The sequence below is a fragment of the Schistocerca americana genome, chromosome 1 (genome assembly GCF_021461395.2).
Source record: "Schistocerca americana isolate TAMUIC-IGC-003095 chromosome 1, iqSchAmer2.1, whole genome shotgun sequence".
Classification (NCBI taxonomy): domain Eukaryota; kingdom Metazoa; phylum Arthropoda; class Insecta; order Orthoptera; family Acrididae; genus Schistocerca; species Schistocerca americana.
The window spans coordinates 980888176-980903313 of record NC_060119.1 but is presented as its reverse complement, the minus strand read 5'-3'; the positions used below and the strand labels follow the sequence as shown (position 1 = coordinate 980903313).

At 43.0% G+C, this 15138-nt stretch overlaps 1 protein-coding gene across 1 annotated transcript in view; it reads right to left on the bottom strand.

The window, feature by feature from the left end:
* LOC124615901 (short/branched chain specific acyl-CoA dehydrogenase, mitochondrial) overlaps positions 1-150 on the bottom strand; it is a 63051-nt gene extending 62901 nt beyond the window's left edge. The window contains exon 1 of the mRNA XM_047144078.1: positions 2-150. Within this exon, the coding sequence (XP_047000034.1) occupies positions 2-31 (30 nt within the window). The 5' untranslated portion in view covers positions 32-150. The remainder of the gene's footprint in view (position 1) is intronic.
* Between the last annotated feature and the right edge of the window lie 14988 nt (positions 151-15138).

Here is a 15138-nt window from a genome sequence, read left to right as displayed (position 1 = left end):
CACATTTACTAAGATGTTTTGCGGCACTCATTCTTCCTTCTTAGCTGCACACGTGTGAACGCACGAAGGCAGGCGTTTTACGCAAATGGAAACAACCTCCTGTTGCTTGCTGTTATCATTCGCGCCCAAGGCCACACGTGTCATAGTCCAACTCTTTTATTATTGGCAATGGACCTTTGTTTACTGTGTTGAGCTTGTTGCCAACCTCTTCTCATTCCTCGCCTGTTTCGTTAGCTTTGTAGTGTGTCACAGTGTGTTACATATTGTTTATTTCTGCTATAAATTGCCGTTGTTCGTTTAGTTTAGTGGCAAATTTGAGAAATGCCCAATATGCAAGATACGAAACAAAACAGTGACTTCACACTATGTCATTACATCAGTAGCATGTGACTCCTTCCAAATATGTAATTACTGAATTAGGTACAGAAACATCTTCAGATCCTTAGAAACAAACAATGTTTTGATAACGGGCGGATCTTATAACGAGTAATTTTATCTGTAAGTACGGCCAATGCAAGGGCAGCAAAAACATAATGATGAATACCGTATAGTATTGTATTTGTATTCGTCTCCATGACATTTTACTGATCATCTGATTGTACTGTACAGCAGACACGCCAGTTTTTGGCTTTCGATATACCGGTACATAGTTACATAATTTTTAACACTAATTTTACCAGCACAGGCTTATGTTGAACACATAACCACGAATTTATATATGTGCGGCATAACAGGAGTCTGTTTTATGCTAACAATCTTATTGCATGAGAATGAGACGATAAAGATTCTTCGAGTGCAGAGCGCTTTACAAAGCCGACTGTGACGCTTGGATGAAGATCGTCTATGTTAACTATTATACAGAACTAGCGTGGTGCACAGATACATTGATTATGCTGCGGTACCCAAATACAGCAATAAATATAATAAAAATTGACGAACGTATATATATGGCCGCAGTGTCCGAGCGGTTCTAGGCGCTTCAGTCCGGAACCGCGCTCATGCTACGGTCGCAGGTTCGAATCCTGCCTTGGGTATGGATGTGTGTGATGTCCTTAGGTTTACTTAGGTTTAAGCAGTTCTAAGTCTGGAGGACTGACGACCTCAGATGTTAAGTCCCATAGTGCTTAGAGCCATTTGAACCATTTTTTATATATTTTTGTGTGTGTTAATATCTACTCCTAAACCATTGTACCGATTTGAACCAAACGTGGTACTTACATTTATCAATCTCTCTGAGGGGGTAAGAACCACCCACCTACCAAAGGGATGGGAGGAGGTGAAAAAGCTGTGTAGACCACGATACCCATATTTTCGTCATCCAGTATTTGAGAATGAGAGCGGTTTGAGACTTGCAACAACTTTACACATAATTTCAAACCTTTACGAAACTTAACCCCCTAGACGATCCACGGAAAATGATGAAAGGAAAAAAGGTTATCGCTCGCTACATTTTCGTTGTTCATGCAGCGAAGCTGCCGCATGAAATTACTTCTTCACTACCTAATGTATTCGCGACACAGTTTGCAGACAGTATTCACGTATTCCACTGAAAAGTACCGGCAAAATTATATCATTTTACGACACACGGTTGAGGAGATATGACGTGCTAAACATTGAAATGGCCGCATCATGCAACACGTTTAAATTTATTACTTCGTTGCTGATACCTCTGTTCGAAACACTTTTCACAGACAGTATCCACATCTGCTGCTGAATGTACCTGCAATAATATACCGTTGTACGATGCATAGTTCAGGCGATATGACGACTGAGATGCGCGAAAAACTGTAGCATCATGCATGACATTTCCAACTTATTACTACTTTAATTCTAATTTATTCACAACGCATTTTGTAGAGAGTAGCCACATATACCATTGGATGTACCTGCAAAATTCTATCATTCTACAGCACATAGTTCAGGAGATATGACATCATAAACATTGAGCTGCGTGAAAATGAAATTGCAGGGCGGAATTCGCTACAGATGCAGGTGAAATATCTGTACACACACGAGTGAAATATGTTAAATATATGTGAAATATATGGGCACAGATAGGGGCAGAAGGAGACTGACAGAGTGAGGGGGAGGGGTAAATAGACAGAGAGAGGGGATAGGAGGAGATGAACAGAGAAAGGAATGAGGAGGAGACGGATAGACAGAGGGAGAAGGGTTAGAAGGAGCTGAACAGGCAGAGGGGAGAAGGTCAGAGAAAGGGAACAAGAGGAGATGGACCGAGAGAGGGGAGAGCAGGAGATGGAAAGAGAAAGGAAAGAGGAGGAGATGAACAGGGATAGGGGGAGGAGGAGATGGACAAAGAGTAGTGAGAGGAAGAGATGGAAAGAGGGGAAAGGAACAGATGAACCGAAGCTAGTTGCCGGAGTGGGTGGTGAAGGGAACGTGGGCAGAGAGAGGGCAGGAGGGTATGGGATAGAGTGGTGTACAGAGATGGACAGAGAGAGGAGGTGGAGGAGATGGACAACAGAAGACTGGAATAAATACATACCCAAGCAACACCGGTTAGTGAGCTATATAGAGAGAACGTTAATAAAACCGACAAACTGCTGGAACAGCTTCCTGACTGGAAATGGAGGGAAAAACGTTCTGTGAACATGTGTCCGGAAATGGACGGAGAGTGTGAAACAACAAATCGTCCCAACGTAGTACACAACTGCATCGCATCCAGATCACAACATATGTTCAAAGTGGCCTCCATGGGAGGCAATGCACGCGTCGCTATCACACAAAGCCCAAAAAGAGCTTGAAATGCTGTGTGATGTGGCTACTGTCTGTAAGGGCACTTGTTTTGGTATACCTGTGCTGCCTCTCGATTGTTCCCATTAGCCTGGCTGTACACAAACATCATCTCGGCTTGTTCCTGACATAAAAACCGGATAATTCTGCTGTTCACAATATGCCGCGTCAATCACGCAGCCTACAATACACAAGGAACCAAACGACACGTGGGCAGAGGAATTTTCATTCGTCAGCGCCATCTACGCTGGCAATGATGATTGCCAGACACATATTCATACGACATTTTTCCTGCAATTCCAGTCAGGAATCCATCCCTGCAGTTTGTCGGTTTTATTAATGTTCACCCTGTATGTACTAGATGTCTTTCTAAGAGTCGTCGGGCGCATTTTCTCTAGTATTTCAGCAGATATTTGCAATTTCGTTTTTGTTATGTGTAGCTGGAGACGGCCCAAACAAATGCCGCTCATCATGTTTTTCATGCCAAGCCCAGTGTCAACGGAAAACGTCTGTTTGTTTCTCATTACAATAAATTATTTTTAAAGTGGAATTCAACAGAGCGCTAGCGAATTAGTCTCATGCGATATCTGTTTTATCGATACGTAATAACAGGGGCATTAAGACACGAAGAATAACCGGTACGGCAACAATACTGGTGCATGACGCTAAGCAGTGAGTGCTTGTTTGTACAGGAAACAAACCAACCAACGCTTTGCGTCGACACTGGGCCTCGTATAAAAGACGTGATGAGCCGTATTTGTTTTGTGGTTTGACTCCAGCTACACATGGCAATAAGTAAATTGCAAATATCTGCCAAAACACAAGAGAAAATGTGCCTAACGACTCTCTCTCTATATTGTTGTTGTTGTTGTGGTCTTCAGTCCTGAGACTGGTTTGATGCAGCTCTCCATGCTACTCTATCCTGTGCAAGCTTTTTCATCTCCCAGTACCTATTGCACCCTACATCCTTCTGAATCTGCTTAGTGTATTCATCTCTTGGTCTCCCTCTACGATTTTTACCCTCCACGCTGCCCTCCAATACTAAATTGGTGATCCCTTGATGCCTCAGAACATGCCCTACCAACCGATCCCTTCTTCTGGTCAAGTTGTGCCACAAACTTCTCTTCTCCCCAATCCTATTCAATACTTCCTCATTAGTTATGTGATCTACCCATCTAATCTTCAGCATTCTTCTGTAGCACCACATTTCGAAAGCTTCTATTCTCTTCTTGTCCAAACTATTTATCGTCCATGTTTCACTTCCATACATGGCTACACTCCATACAAATACTTTCAGAAATGACTTCCTGACACTTAAATCAATACTGGATGTTAACAAATTTCTCTTCTTCAGAAACGCTTTCCTTGCCATTGCCAGCCTACATTTTATATCCTCTCTATTTCGACCATCATCAGTTATTTTGCTCCCCAAATAGCAAAACTCCTTTACTACTTTAAGTGCCTCATTTCCTAATCTAATTCCCTCAGCATCACCCGACTTAATTAGACTACATTCCATTATTCTTGTTTTGCTTTTGTTGATGTTCATCTTATATCCTCCTTTCAAGACACTGTCCATTCCATTCAACTGCTCTTCCAAGCCCCCTGCTGTCTCTGACAGAATTACAATGTCATCGGCGAACCTCAAAGTTTTTATTTCTTCTCCATGAATTTTAATACCTACCCCGAATTTTTCTTTTGTTTCCTTTACTGCTTGCTCAATATACAGATTGAACAACATCGGGGAGAGGCTACAACCCTGTCTTACTCCCTTCCCAACCACTGCTTCCCTTTCATGTCCCTCGACTCTTATAACTGCCATCTGGTTTCTGTACAAATTGTAAATAGCCTTTCGCTCCCTGTATTTTACCCCTGCCACCTTCAGAATTTGAAAGAGAGTATTCCAGTCAACATTGTCAAAAGCTTTCTCTAAGTCTACAAATGCTAGAAACGTAGGTTTGCCTTTCCTTAATCTTTCTTCTAAGATAAGTCGTAAGGTCAGTATTGCCTCACGTGTTCCAGTGTTTCTACGGAATCCAAACTGATCTTCCCCGAGGTTGGCTTCTACTAGTTTTTCCATTCGTCTGTAAAGAATTCGTGTTAGTATTTTGCAGCTGTGGCTTATTAAACTGATTGTTCGGTAATTTTCACATCTGTCAACACCTGCTTTCTTTGGGATTGGAATTATTATATTCTTCTTGAAGTCTGAGGGTATTTCGCCTGTTTCATACATCTTGCTCACCAGATGGTAGAGTTTTGTCAGGACTGGCTCTCCCACGGCCGTCAGTAGTTCCAATGGAATATTGTCTACTCCGGGGGCCTTGTTTCGACTCAGGTCTTTCAGTGCTCTGTCAAACTCTTCACGCAGTATCGTATCTCCCATTTCATCTTCATCTACATCCTCTTCCATTTCCATAATATTGTCCTCAAGTACATCGCCCTTGTATAGACCCTCTATATACTCCTTCCACCTTTCTGCTTTCCCTTCTTTGCTTAGAACTGGGTTTCCATCTGAGCTCTTGATATTCATACAAGTCGTTCTCTTATCTCCAAAGGTCTCTTTAATTTTCCTATAGGCGGTATCTATCTTACCCCTAGTGAGATAGGCCTCTACATCCTTACATTTGTCCTCTAGCCATCCCTGTTTAGCCATTTTGCACTTCCTGTCGATCTCGTTTCTGAGACGTTTGTATTCCTTTTTGCCTGTTTCACTTACCGCATTTTTATATTTTCTCCTTTCATCAATTAAATTCAATATTTCTTCTGTTACCCAAGGATTTCTACTAGCCCTCGTCTTTTTACCTACTTGATCCTCTGCTGCCTTCACTACTTCATCCCTCAAAGCTACCCATTCTTCTTCTACTGTATTTATTTCCCCTATTCCTGTCAATTGCTCCCTTATGCTCTCCCTGAATCTCTGTACAACCTCTGGTTCTTTCAGTTTATCCAGGTCCCATCTCCTTAAATTCCCACCTTTTTGCAGTTTCTTCAGTTTTAATCTACAAGTCATAACCAATAGATTGTGGTCAGAGTCCACATCTGCCCCTGGAAATGTCTTACAATTTAAAACCTGGTTCCTAAATCTCTGTCTTGCCATTATATAATCTATCTGATACCTTTTAGTATCTCCAGGGTTCTTCCATGTATACAACCTTCTTTCATGATTCTTAAACCAAGTGTTAGTTATGATTATGTTGTGCTCTGTGCAAAATTCTACCAGGCGGCTTCCTCTTTCATTTCTGTCCCCCAATCCATATTCACCTACTATGTTTCCTTCTCTCCCTTTTCCTACACTCGAATTCCAGTCACCCATGACTATTAAATTTTCGTCTCCCTTCACAATCTGAATAATTTCTTTTATTTCATCATACATTTCTTCAATTTCTTCGTCATCTGCAGAGCTAGTTGGCATATAAACTTGTACTACTGTAGTAGGTGTGGGCTTCGTATCTATCTTGGCCACAATAATGCGTTCACTATGCTGTTTGTAGTAGCTTACCCGCATTCCTATTTTCCTATTCATTATTAAACCTACTCCTGCATTACCCCTATTTGATTTTGTGTTTATAACCCTGTAGTCACCTGACCAGAAGTCTTGTTCCTCCTGCCACCGAACTTCACTAATTCCCACTATATCTAACTTCAACCTATCCATTTCCCTTTTTAAATTTTCTAACCTACCTGCCCGATTAAGGGATCTGACATTCCACGCTCCGATCCGTAGAACGCCAGTTTTCTTTCTCCTGATAACGACATCCTCTTGAGTAGTCCCCGCCCGGAGATCCGAATGGGGGACTATTTTACCTCCGGAATATTTTACCCAAGAGGACGCCATCATCATGTAATCATACAGTAAAGCTGCATGCCCTCGGGAAAAATTACGGCTGTAGTTTCCCCTTGCTTTCAGCCGTTCGCAGTACCAGCACAGCAAGGCCGTTTTGGTTATTGTTACAAGGCCAGATCAGTCAATCATCCAGACTGTTGCCCTTGCAACTACTGAAAAGGCTGCTGCCCCTCTTCAGGAACCACACGTTTGTCTGGCCTCTCAACAGATACCCCTCCGTTGTGGTTGCACCTACGGTACGGCTATCTGTATCGCTGAGGCACGCAAGCCTCCCCACCATCGGCAAGGTCCATGGTTCATGGGGGGGTCTCTCTATATACAGGGTGTTAAAAAAGGGTACGGCCAAACTTTCAGGAAACATTCCTCACACACAAAGAAAGAAAATATGTTGTGTGGACATGTGTCCGGAAATGCTTACTTTCCATGTTAGAGCTCATTTTATTACTTCTCTTCAAATCACGTTAATCATGGAATGGAAACACACAGCAACAGAACGTACCAGCGTGACTTCAAACACTTTGTTACAGGAAACGTTCAAAATGTCCTCCGTTAGCGAGGATACATGCATCCACCCTCCGTCGCATGGAATCCCTGATGCGCTGATGCAGCCCTGGAGAATGGCGTATTGCATCACAGCCGTCCACAATACGAGCACGAAGAGTCTCTACATTTGGTATCGAGGTTGCGTAGACAAGAGCTTTCAAATGCCCCCATAAATGGAAGGCAAGAGGGTTGAGGTCAGGAGAGCGTGGAGGCCATGGAATTGGTGCGCCTCTACCAATCCATCGGTCACCGAGTCTGTTGTTGAGAAGCGTACGAACACTTTGATTGAAATGTGCAGGAGCTCCATCGTGCATGAACCACATGTTGTGTCGTACTTGTAAAGGCACATGTTCTAGCAGCACAGGTAGAGTTTATCACGTTGGAATGAAGCCTCATCCGTAAAGAGAACATCTGCTCTGAAATGAGGATTGACACATTGTTGGATGAACCATTCGCAGAAGTGTACCCGTGGAGGCCAATCAGCTGCTGATAGTGCCTGCACACGCTGTACATGGTAAGGAAACAACTGGTTCTCCCGTAGCACTCTCCATACAGTGATGTGGTCAACGTTATCTTGTTCAGCAGTAACTTCTCTGACTCTGACATTAGGGTTATCGTCAACTGCACGAAGAATTGCCTCGTCCATTGCAGGTGTCCTCGTCGTTCTAGGTCTTCCCCAGTCGCGAGTCATAGGCTGGAATGTTCCGTGCTCCCTAAGACGCCGATCAATTGCTTCGAACGTCTTCCTGTCGGGACACCTTCGTTCTGGAAATCTGTCTCGATGCAAACGTACCGCGCCACGGCTATTGCCCCGTGCTAATCCATATATCAAATGGGCATCTGCCAACTCCGTATTTGTAAACATTGCACTGACTGCAAAACCACGTTCGTGATGAACACTGACCTGTTGATCCAACGTACTGATGTGCTTGATGCTAGTACTGTAGAGCAATGAGTCGCATGTCAACACAAGCACCGAAGTCAACATACCTCCCTTCAATTTGGCCAACTGGTGGTGAATCGAGGAAGTACAGTACATACTGACGAAACTAAAATGAACTCTAACATGGAAATTAAGCGTTTCCGGACACATGTCCACATAACATCTTTTCTTTATTTGTGTGTGAGGAACGTTTCCTGAAAGTTTGGCAGTACCTTTTTGTAACACCCTGTATACTGCTCAACAAGTGTGGAATTCTATCGTAAAATGTAGTCTAAAATACTACAGATATCACTAATCTAGGCACTTGATGTATTATCTAGTTAGATCCCATGTTCTGCATAGTGTTTACTAATGGCATGCTCTGTGGCCGTTTCCCAGTCATGTTAACATATTGCTGCCATAGGGGCGCAGCACAAGAATTCAAGTATAGCAACAGCTTCATTCATTCTGTGTTCAGCACTGCAGTAACACGCTACATAGAGGCATACAACACTTTGATGGAGTCAGGATAGTGGCTTTACTTTCAGTAGGTCATATATTGCAAGATGTTGCCGATCGGTTACATGTTACTCAAAGTGGTCAGCCTAAGGTGCAAAGAAAGCACAGAGAGGTGGAAAATGTGAACGGTAGATCTCGCAGTGGTTGTCCTTATATGAGAACATCAATGCAGGATCGTTTTCCCCAACTGTCAGCTCACAGGCGCCCAACATCAACTGCAAGAAATGTTGGAAATGACTTCTCCTGGGTAACAGGGATTCATATCTCAGACCGAACAGTGCATAGAAGATTGCGCCAGGGTGGTCTTCATTCCAGATGACCAATGAGAACTTTTACACTGAACCAATGGAACTGACACAATCGAAGGGCCCGGATTAATTCACATCAACATCGGACCATTGCAGAATGGAATAATGTCATGTTTGCTGACAAGACCAGGATTGGTTTGCGACCAGACAGTAGATGTGCTTTGGAGGAGCACTAGATGACACCAGGAATGCCGATACGCTCAGGAAGTCCATCAGAAGTATAGGGTTCTGGGCTGCAGTAATGATGGGACAGCGGACACTGCTAATTCCCATCCTCGGCAATCTGACTGATCCCCAATACCTCCTAGAGGTCCTACAAACGATTTCAAGGCCCTATAGATATGTGTCAACTTCATCCTAGTTGATGACAATGCAAGAGCACATTGTACTCTAGAAGTGTCTCGATATCTTCAAAGATGCAGCATCAACCGAATGCAATGGCCAGCACAGTCCCCAGACATGAATGCAATCGAGCATGCATGGGACCTGTTGAAGGTAACCATTGCACAGCATCTGAATCCACCTGACAATCTTCAGGACCTCACTGAAGCTGCCATTGAGGAGTGCGACCTCATACCCCAAGATAAAGTTGATGGTCTCATCCAGAGCATGCCTCGCAGAGTGGAAGAACTCATCCATGTGTGGGGAGGACATACTCACTACTAAAGACTGATGATCAACATCGTGAGAAAAAGATTTTCATTATTTTTGTTTTCAAGATAGGAGAGAGCTTGCTTTGTTTTGTAATGATTTTTTGTAACAAACTAAAATTGTTCTTTTGTTCAGAAGGAATTATGTTCTTTTGTAATAAGGTACTGTAGGAGCCTCAATGATTTTACTATACTCTACATTAATTATCTTTTGGTGTTGCAATTTTTTCGCCGGTTTACATATATATGCACCGGCGAAAAAAATTGCAATGTATATGTATATATATACCCAAAAAAATTAATATGTGGGTCAACATTTCTAGAACTCTAATTGCTCTCTCTCAAACCCCATCCTATGGGGAGGGAGGGAGAGTTTTAGTTTTAGTGAATCAAAATTTACGAAGTAAATAAGTATTTTTTGTTTATCCGTAACCATTTTCCACGCAAAAATGAGAACATGGATTTTCTTGAATTACAGCGCCAACTACCAAGAATCAAAACAAATGTTTAAGACAAAATGTACGTAGTTTTTTATGTAGATCTGATTCCGGAATAAAAAATGGGGGTTCCCATTTGAATTTTTAAAGCTGCCTCCCGCCCCAACCTCAGGGGGCTGGGGTGGCAGGCTAATTCTAGCACCTGTAGATGTCCCCCTCGAAAATAATCAACTTTGGATTCTACACTACGCCTACTACCAACATTCGTTTATGTCGCACGCCTCATTGTTGGTGTTGCGATTTCTTTTTCCACATCAGTGTATATATGGGGTGTCTCTCCTAACAGTCATAGGTCACGTCTTCTCTGGAATATAAGCAGATATTTGCAGTTTCGTTTTTGCATTGTGCAGCTGGAGTCTGAACAATAAGTGCCCATCACGTCTTTCATGCGATGTACAGTGTAGACGGAAAGTGTCGATTTGTTCCCGTTGGAAACTAAATGATTTTTAAAGCGGAATTTTACGTGCCCATTCGACAGGACAGTCCCAGATTAGTGTAGAGGAACTACAGGGTGGCGGACGAAAATATTTCTCAAATTCAGGATTTTTTTCTCCATACAGGAATGTAGTAGACAACTAGGGTTTGCTGCAGTGAATAAAGCATACATCGAAGTTTTTATTGTAATTTTTTTATTGAAAAGCCGGCCGGTGTGGCCGTGCGGTTAAAGGCGCTTCAGTCTGGAACCGCGTGACCGCTACGGTCGCAGATTCGAATCCTGCCTCGGGCATGGATGTGTGTGATGTCCTTAGGTTAGTTAGGTTTAAGTAGTTCTAAGTTCTAGGGGACTGATGACCACAGATGTTAACTCCCATAGTGCTCAGAGCCATTTGAACCATTTATTGAAAAATATTAATATCTTCACTGTGTGATTGTGATTTTCCCGAGGCAGCTCTGAAAGGAGGCAGATCGACGGTTGTCGTTTAACTCCGGTTGCGGTTACCTGAAACATGAAATTAACATATTTAAAAAAATTTACGAAATTATAGATATTTGAAAAATTGCCATTTTTGGACCTCTCTTTTTTGGCCGAGAAAAATACTAAATATCTACATAAAAAAAATTAGATACGACGAACTAAAGAGAATTCAGTTTGCTTAAAAAGAAACCAAAAATCATTAAAATCGGATGAAAATTGTAGCGTGGGCGACGAGAGCCATGCCAAAAAACATTGTTTTGAGAAAAACGCGTTTAAAGTTTGACAAGTATTTATCATATAAAAAAACGGACAAAGCTTGAAACTTACAGGGTATCATCGATGCCTGATCCATAGTAAGTATCGCCCCGGCTAGTGGGTGGCCGCCTTCTGCTACTTTGGCCTGATAAACCCCCATTATCGTCCTCAAAGCCCCTTTCGTCGCTGAGCGCCTCGCCGCTGGCATCTCTTATCTTCACAGATTCGGCGTATTTCATGTCCGATTTTGATTTGAAGGGCATTTGCCACGTGCATTAATGCAGTATGGCCTACATTGCCACCCGGTAAGCCGTGCGGTCTAACGCACTGTTTTCCGGCGGGAAGGCGTGCCGGTCCCCGCCACGAATCCGCCCGGCGGATTAGTGTCGATGTCCGGTGTACTGGCCAGCCTGCGGATGGTTTTTAAGGCAGTTTTCCATCTGCCTCAGCAAATGCGGGCTGGTTCCCCTAATTCCACCTCTGTTACACTATGTCGGCGATTGCTGCGCCAACACTGTCTCCACGTACGCGTACACCATAATTACTCTACCACGCAAACATTGGGACTACACTCGTGTTGAATGAGACGTTCCCGGGGGATCACTGGGGGCCGAACCGCACAATAACCCTGGGTTCGGTGTGGGGTGGCGGTGGGGTGAGTGGACTGTTGTGGGGTTGTGAACCACTGAGGGCTAAGGCGGGGACGAAGCCTCTCCGTAGTTTCTAGGTCCCCAGTTCCACACAACACAATACAATGGCCTACATTGAATAGACTTAGGACCAAATCTGAAGCGTTGTTGACAATTTCGCTTCGGATGGATGTTATTTTTCGGAGAGTATCTCCAAGCGAGACTATTGAAACTTTGGTTCACGTTTTGAGCAATACCGCCCAAACAACTTTCCAGCAAATCAGGTTTGCTCAGATTGTTGTAAATACGTGTGATTGCATCGATAACGGCTTGTGGCAATGGCTTTTTGTGTTTATAACTTTCCAATTCAACGTTTGCTTTAGCTTCAAACACCCCCAGGATAGTTACTTTTTGGTGTTAGAGCACAATATTTTAGGGAATAATTCTTCAATGTGTATATATGCGAATTCTATAATAAAAACTCTAGTTTTTTTTCGACCGTCACCCTGTCGTTCCCTCTTCAGTAAGAGAGGAGTCAGTCTCAATTGACGTTGTGCGCTAAGAAGGACTTACAAAGCTTGTCAGTACGTACTCCTGGGCAAGGGTTATTGGTTGCCATCGGACATTTGTCTGCATCTACCTATGCTTGTATATCCCTTATATTGTGATGAGTATTTGAACCTAAGGGTTCAATTAAAGCAACAGGATCTGTCACTTTCACGGTTCGGAAAGTTTGGAAAGTTGTGGTAAGTTCCTATGTGACCAGACTGCTTAGGTCATCGATCCCTAGGCTTACACACTATTTAATCTAACTGAAACTAACTTGCACTAAAGACAATGTTGTAGAAGTTGTAGAATTTTGGAACACGTATTATGTTCGAGTATAATGACTTTTCTGGAGACTAGAAATCTACTCTGTAGGAATCAGCATGGGTTTCGAAAAAGACGAATGTGTGAAACCCAGCTCGCGCTATTCGTCCACGAGACTCAGAGGGCCATAGACAGAGGTTCCCAGGTAGGTGCCGTGTTTCTTGACTTCCGCAAGGTGTTTGATACAGTTCCCCACAGTCGTTTAGTGAACAAAGTAAGGGCATATGGACTACCAGACCAATTGTGTGATTGGATTGAAGAGTTCCTAGATAACAGAACGCAGCATGTCATTCTCAATGAAGAGAAGTCTTCCGAAGTAAGAGTGATTTCAGGTGTGCCGCAGGTGAGTGTCGTAGGACCTTTGCTATTCACAATATACATAAATGACCTTGTGGATGACATCGGAAGTTCACTGAGGATTTTTGCGGATGATGCTGTGGTATATCGAGAGGTTGTAACACTGGAAAATTGTACTGAAATGCAAGAAGATCTGCAGCGAATTGACGCATGGTGCAGGGAATGGCAATTGAATCTCAATGTAGACAAGTGTAATATGCTGCGAATACATAGAAAGAAAGATCCCTTATCATTTAGCTACAATATAGCAGGTCAGCAACTGGAAGCAGTTAATTCCATAAATTATCTGGGAGTACGCGTTAGGAGTGATTTAAAATGGAATGATAATATAAAGTTGATCGTCGGTAAAGCAGATGCCAGACTGAGATTCATTGGAAGAATCCTAAGGAAATGCAAACCGAAAACAAAGGAAGTAGATTACAGCACGCTTGTTGACCCACTGCTTGAATACTGGTCAGCAGTGTGGGATCCGTACCAGATTGGGTTGATGGAAGAGATAGAGAAGATCCAACGGAGAGCAGCGCGCTTCATTACAGGATCATTTAGTAATCGCGAAAGCGTTACGGAGATGATAGATAAACTACAGTGGAAGACTCTGCAGGAGAGACGCTCAGAGCTTGGTACGGGCTTTTGTTGAAGTTTCGAGAACATACCTTCACCGAAGAGTCAAGCAGTATATTGCTCCCTCCTACGTATATCTCGCGAAGAGACCAAGAGGATAAAATCATAGAGATTAGAGCCCACACAGAGGCATACCGACAATCCTTCTTTCCACGAACAATACGAGAACCGATAGAGGTACTCAAGGTACCCTCCGCCACACACCGTCGGGTGGCTTGCGGAGTATGGATGTAGATGTAGATGCAGATGTAGACAACACACACACTCATGCCCCAGGGAGGACTCGAACCTACGACGAGGGGAGCCGCGCGAACCGTGGCAAGGTGCCACAGACCGCAGGCTACCCCGCGCATCTTTTACATACATACATACATTAGTATGTATACCTGAACTTTATTGAAGTTACAGTCTGGAGTGGCCATTTGTTCTGGTAATGGATTCAAAAATGGTTCCAATGGCTCTGAACACTATGGGACTTAACATCTATGGTCATCAATCCCCTAGAACTTAGAACTACTTACACCTAACTAACCTAAGGACATCACACAACACACAGTCATCACGAGGCAGAGAAAATCCCTGACCCCGCCGGGAATCGAACCCGGGAACCCGGGTGTGGGTAATGGATTGGATACTCTTAGCCTCGTCTATGTTTTTATAAGACAGTGTCTGTGCTCTTCTGCATGTTCACATTGTTAACACGTGAAGAAGCAGATCTGGTGATCGAGTACGCCAGGGCAAAATGTCGACACACTATAGAGCGTGTTGGGCTACAACAGCAGCACGTGGGCGAGCGTTATCCTGTTGGAATTCACCCCCTGGAATGCTATTCGTGGATGAAATTAATAAGATTAGTATCAAGATTTCAGACACTACTGTAATCTTGTAATATAATAATGTTAGATTTAATTCATGCAAACTTGTAGCACACGCTATAAAACCAAAGGGTTTAGCTGCCGTATCACTGACTATTCCATAAAACTTGCTACAAATCTTTAACGTTGACGCATCTGCGCTACCTGCGCTGCCCACTGCTGTGTATAGGTTACGTGTTAGCCGTAAAGACGTTAGCTAATTAGTTTCATGTTTCAGTAATCTATTGCAATATAAACTGAAATTTGTAGCGATGTATAACGAACTATTTACGTTCAGATAACTAATTAATTTACAAATATGGCTACATGTTGACCAGCAACAAGTTCTTTTTTATTAATTTATTTAATTTATATAGTTTCGTAACCCAGCATGAAAACCTGTGGATTCAACCCAACGTTGCGTCATTGTTCAGCTTTTAAAAAACTTAATGTAGATATGGCTGAAAATTTCTCGTTGTAAACACGAAAGCCACTTCTTCAAGAACTGGTGGAAATTGCTCAACAATATTTCACGTTGTTTTCTGTTTAACAGGCTCTTTTTCTTTGTTTCGCCACCTTGTCACGATCTGCTGGCTATT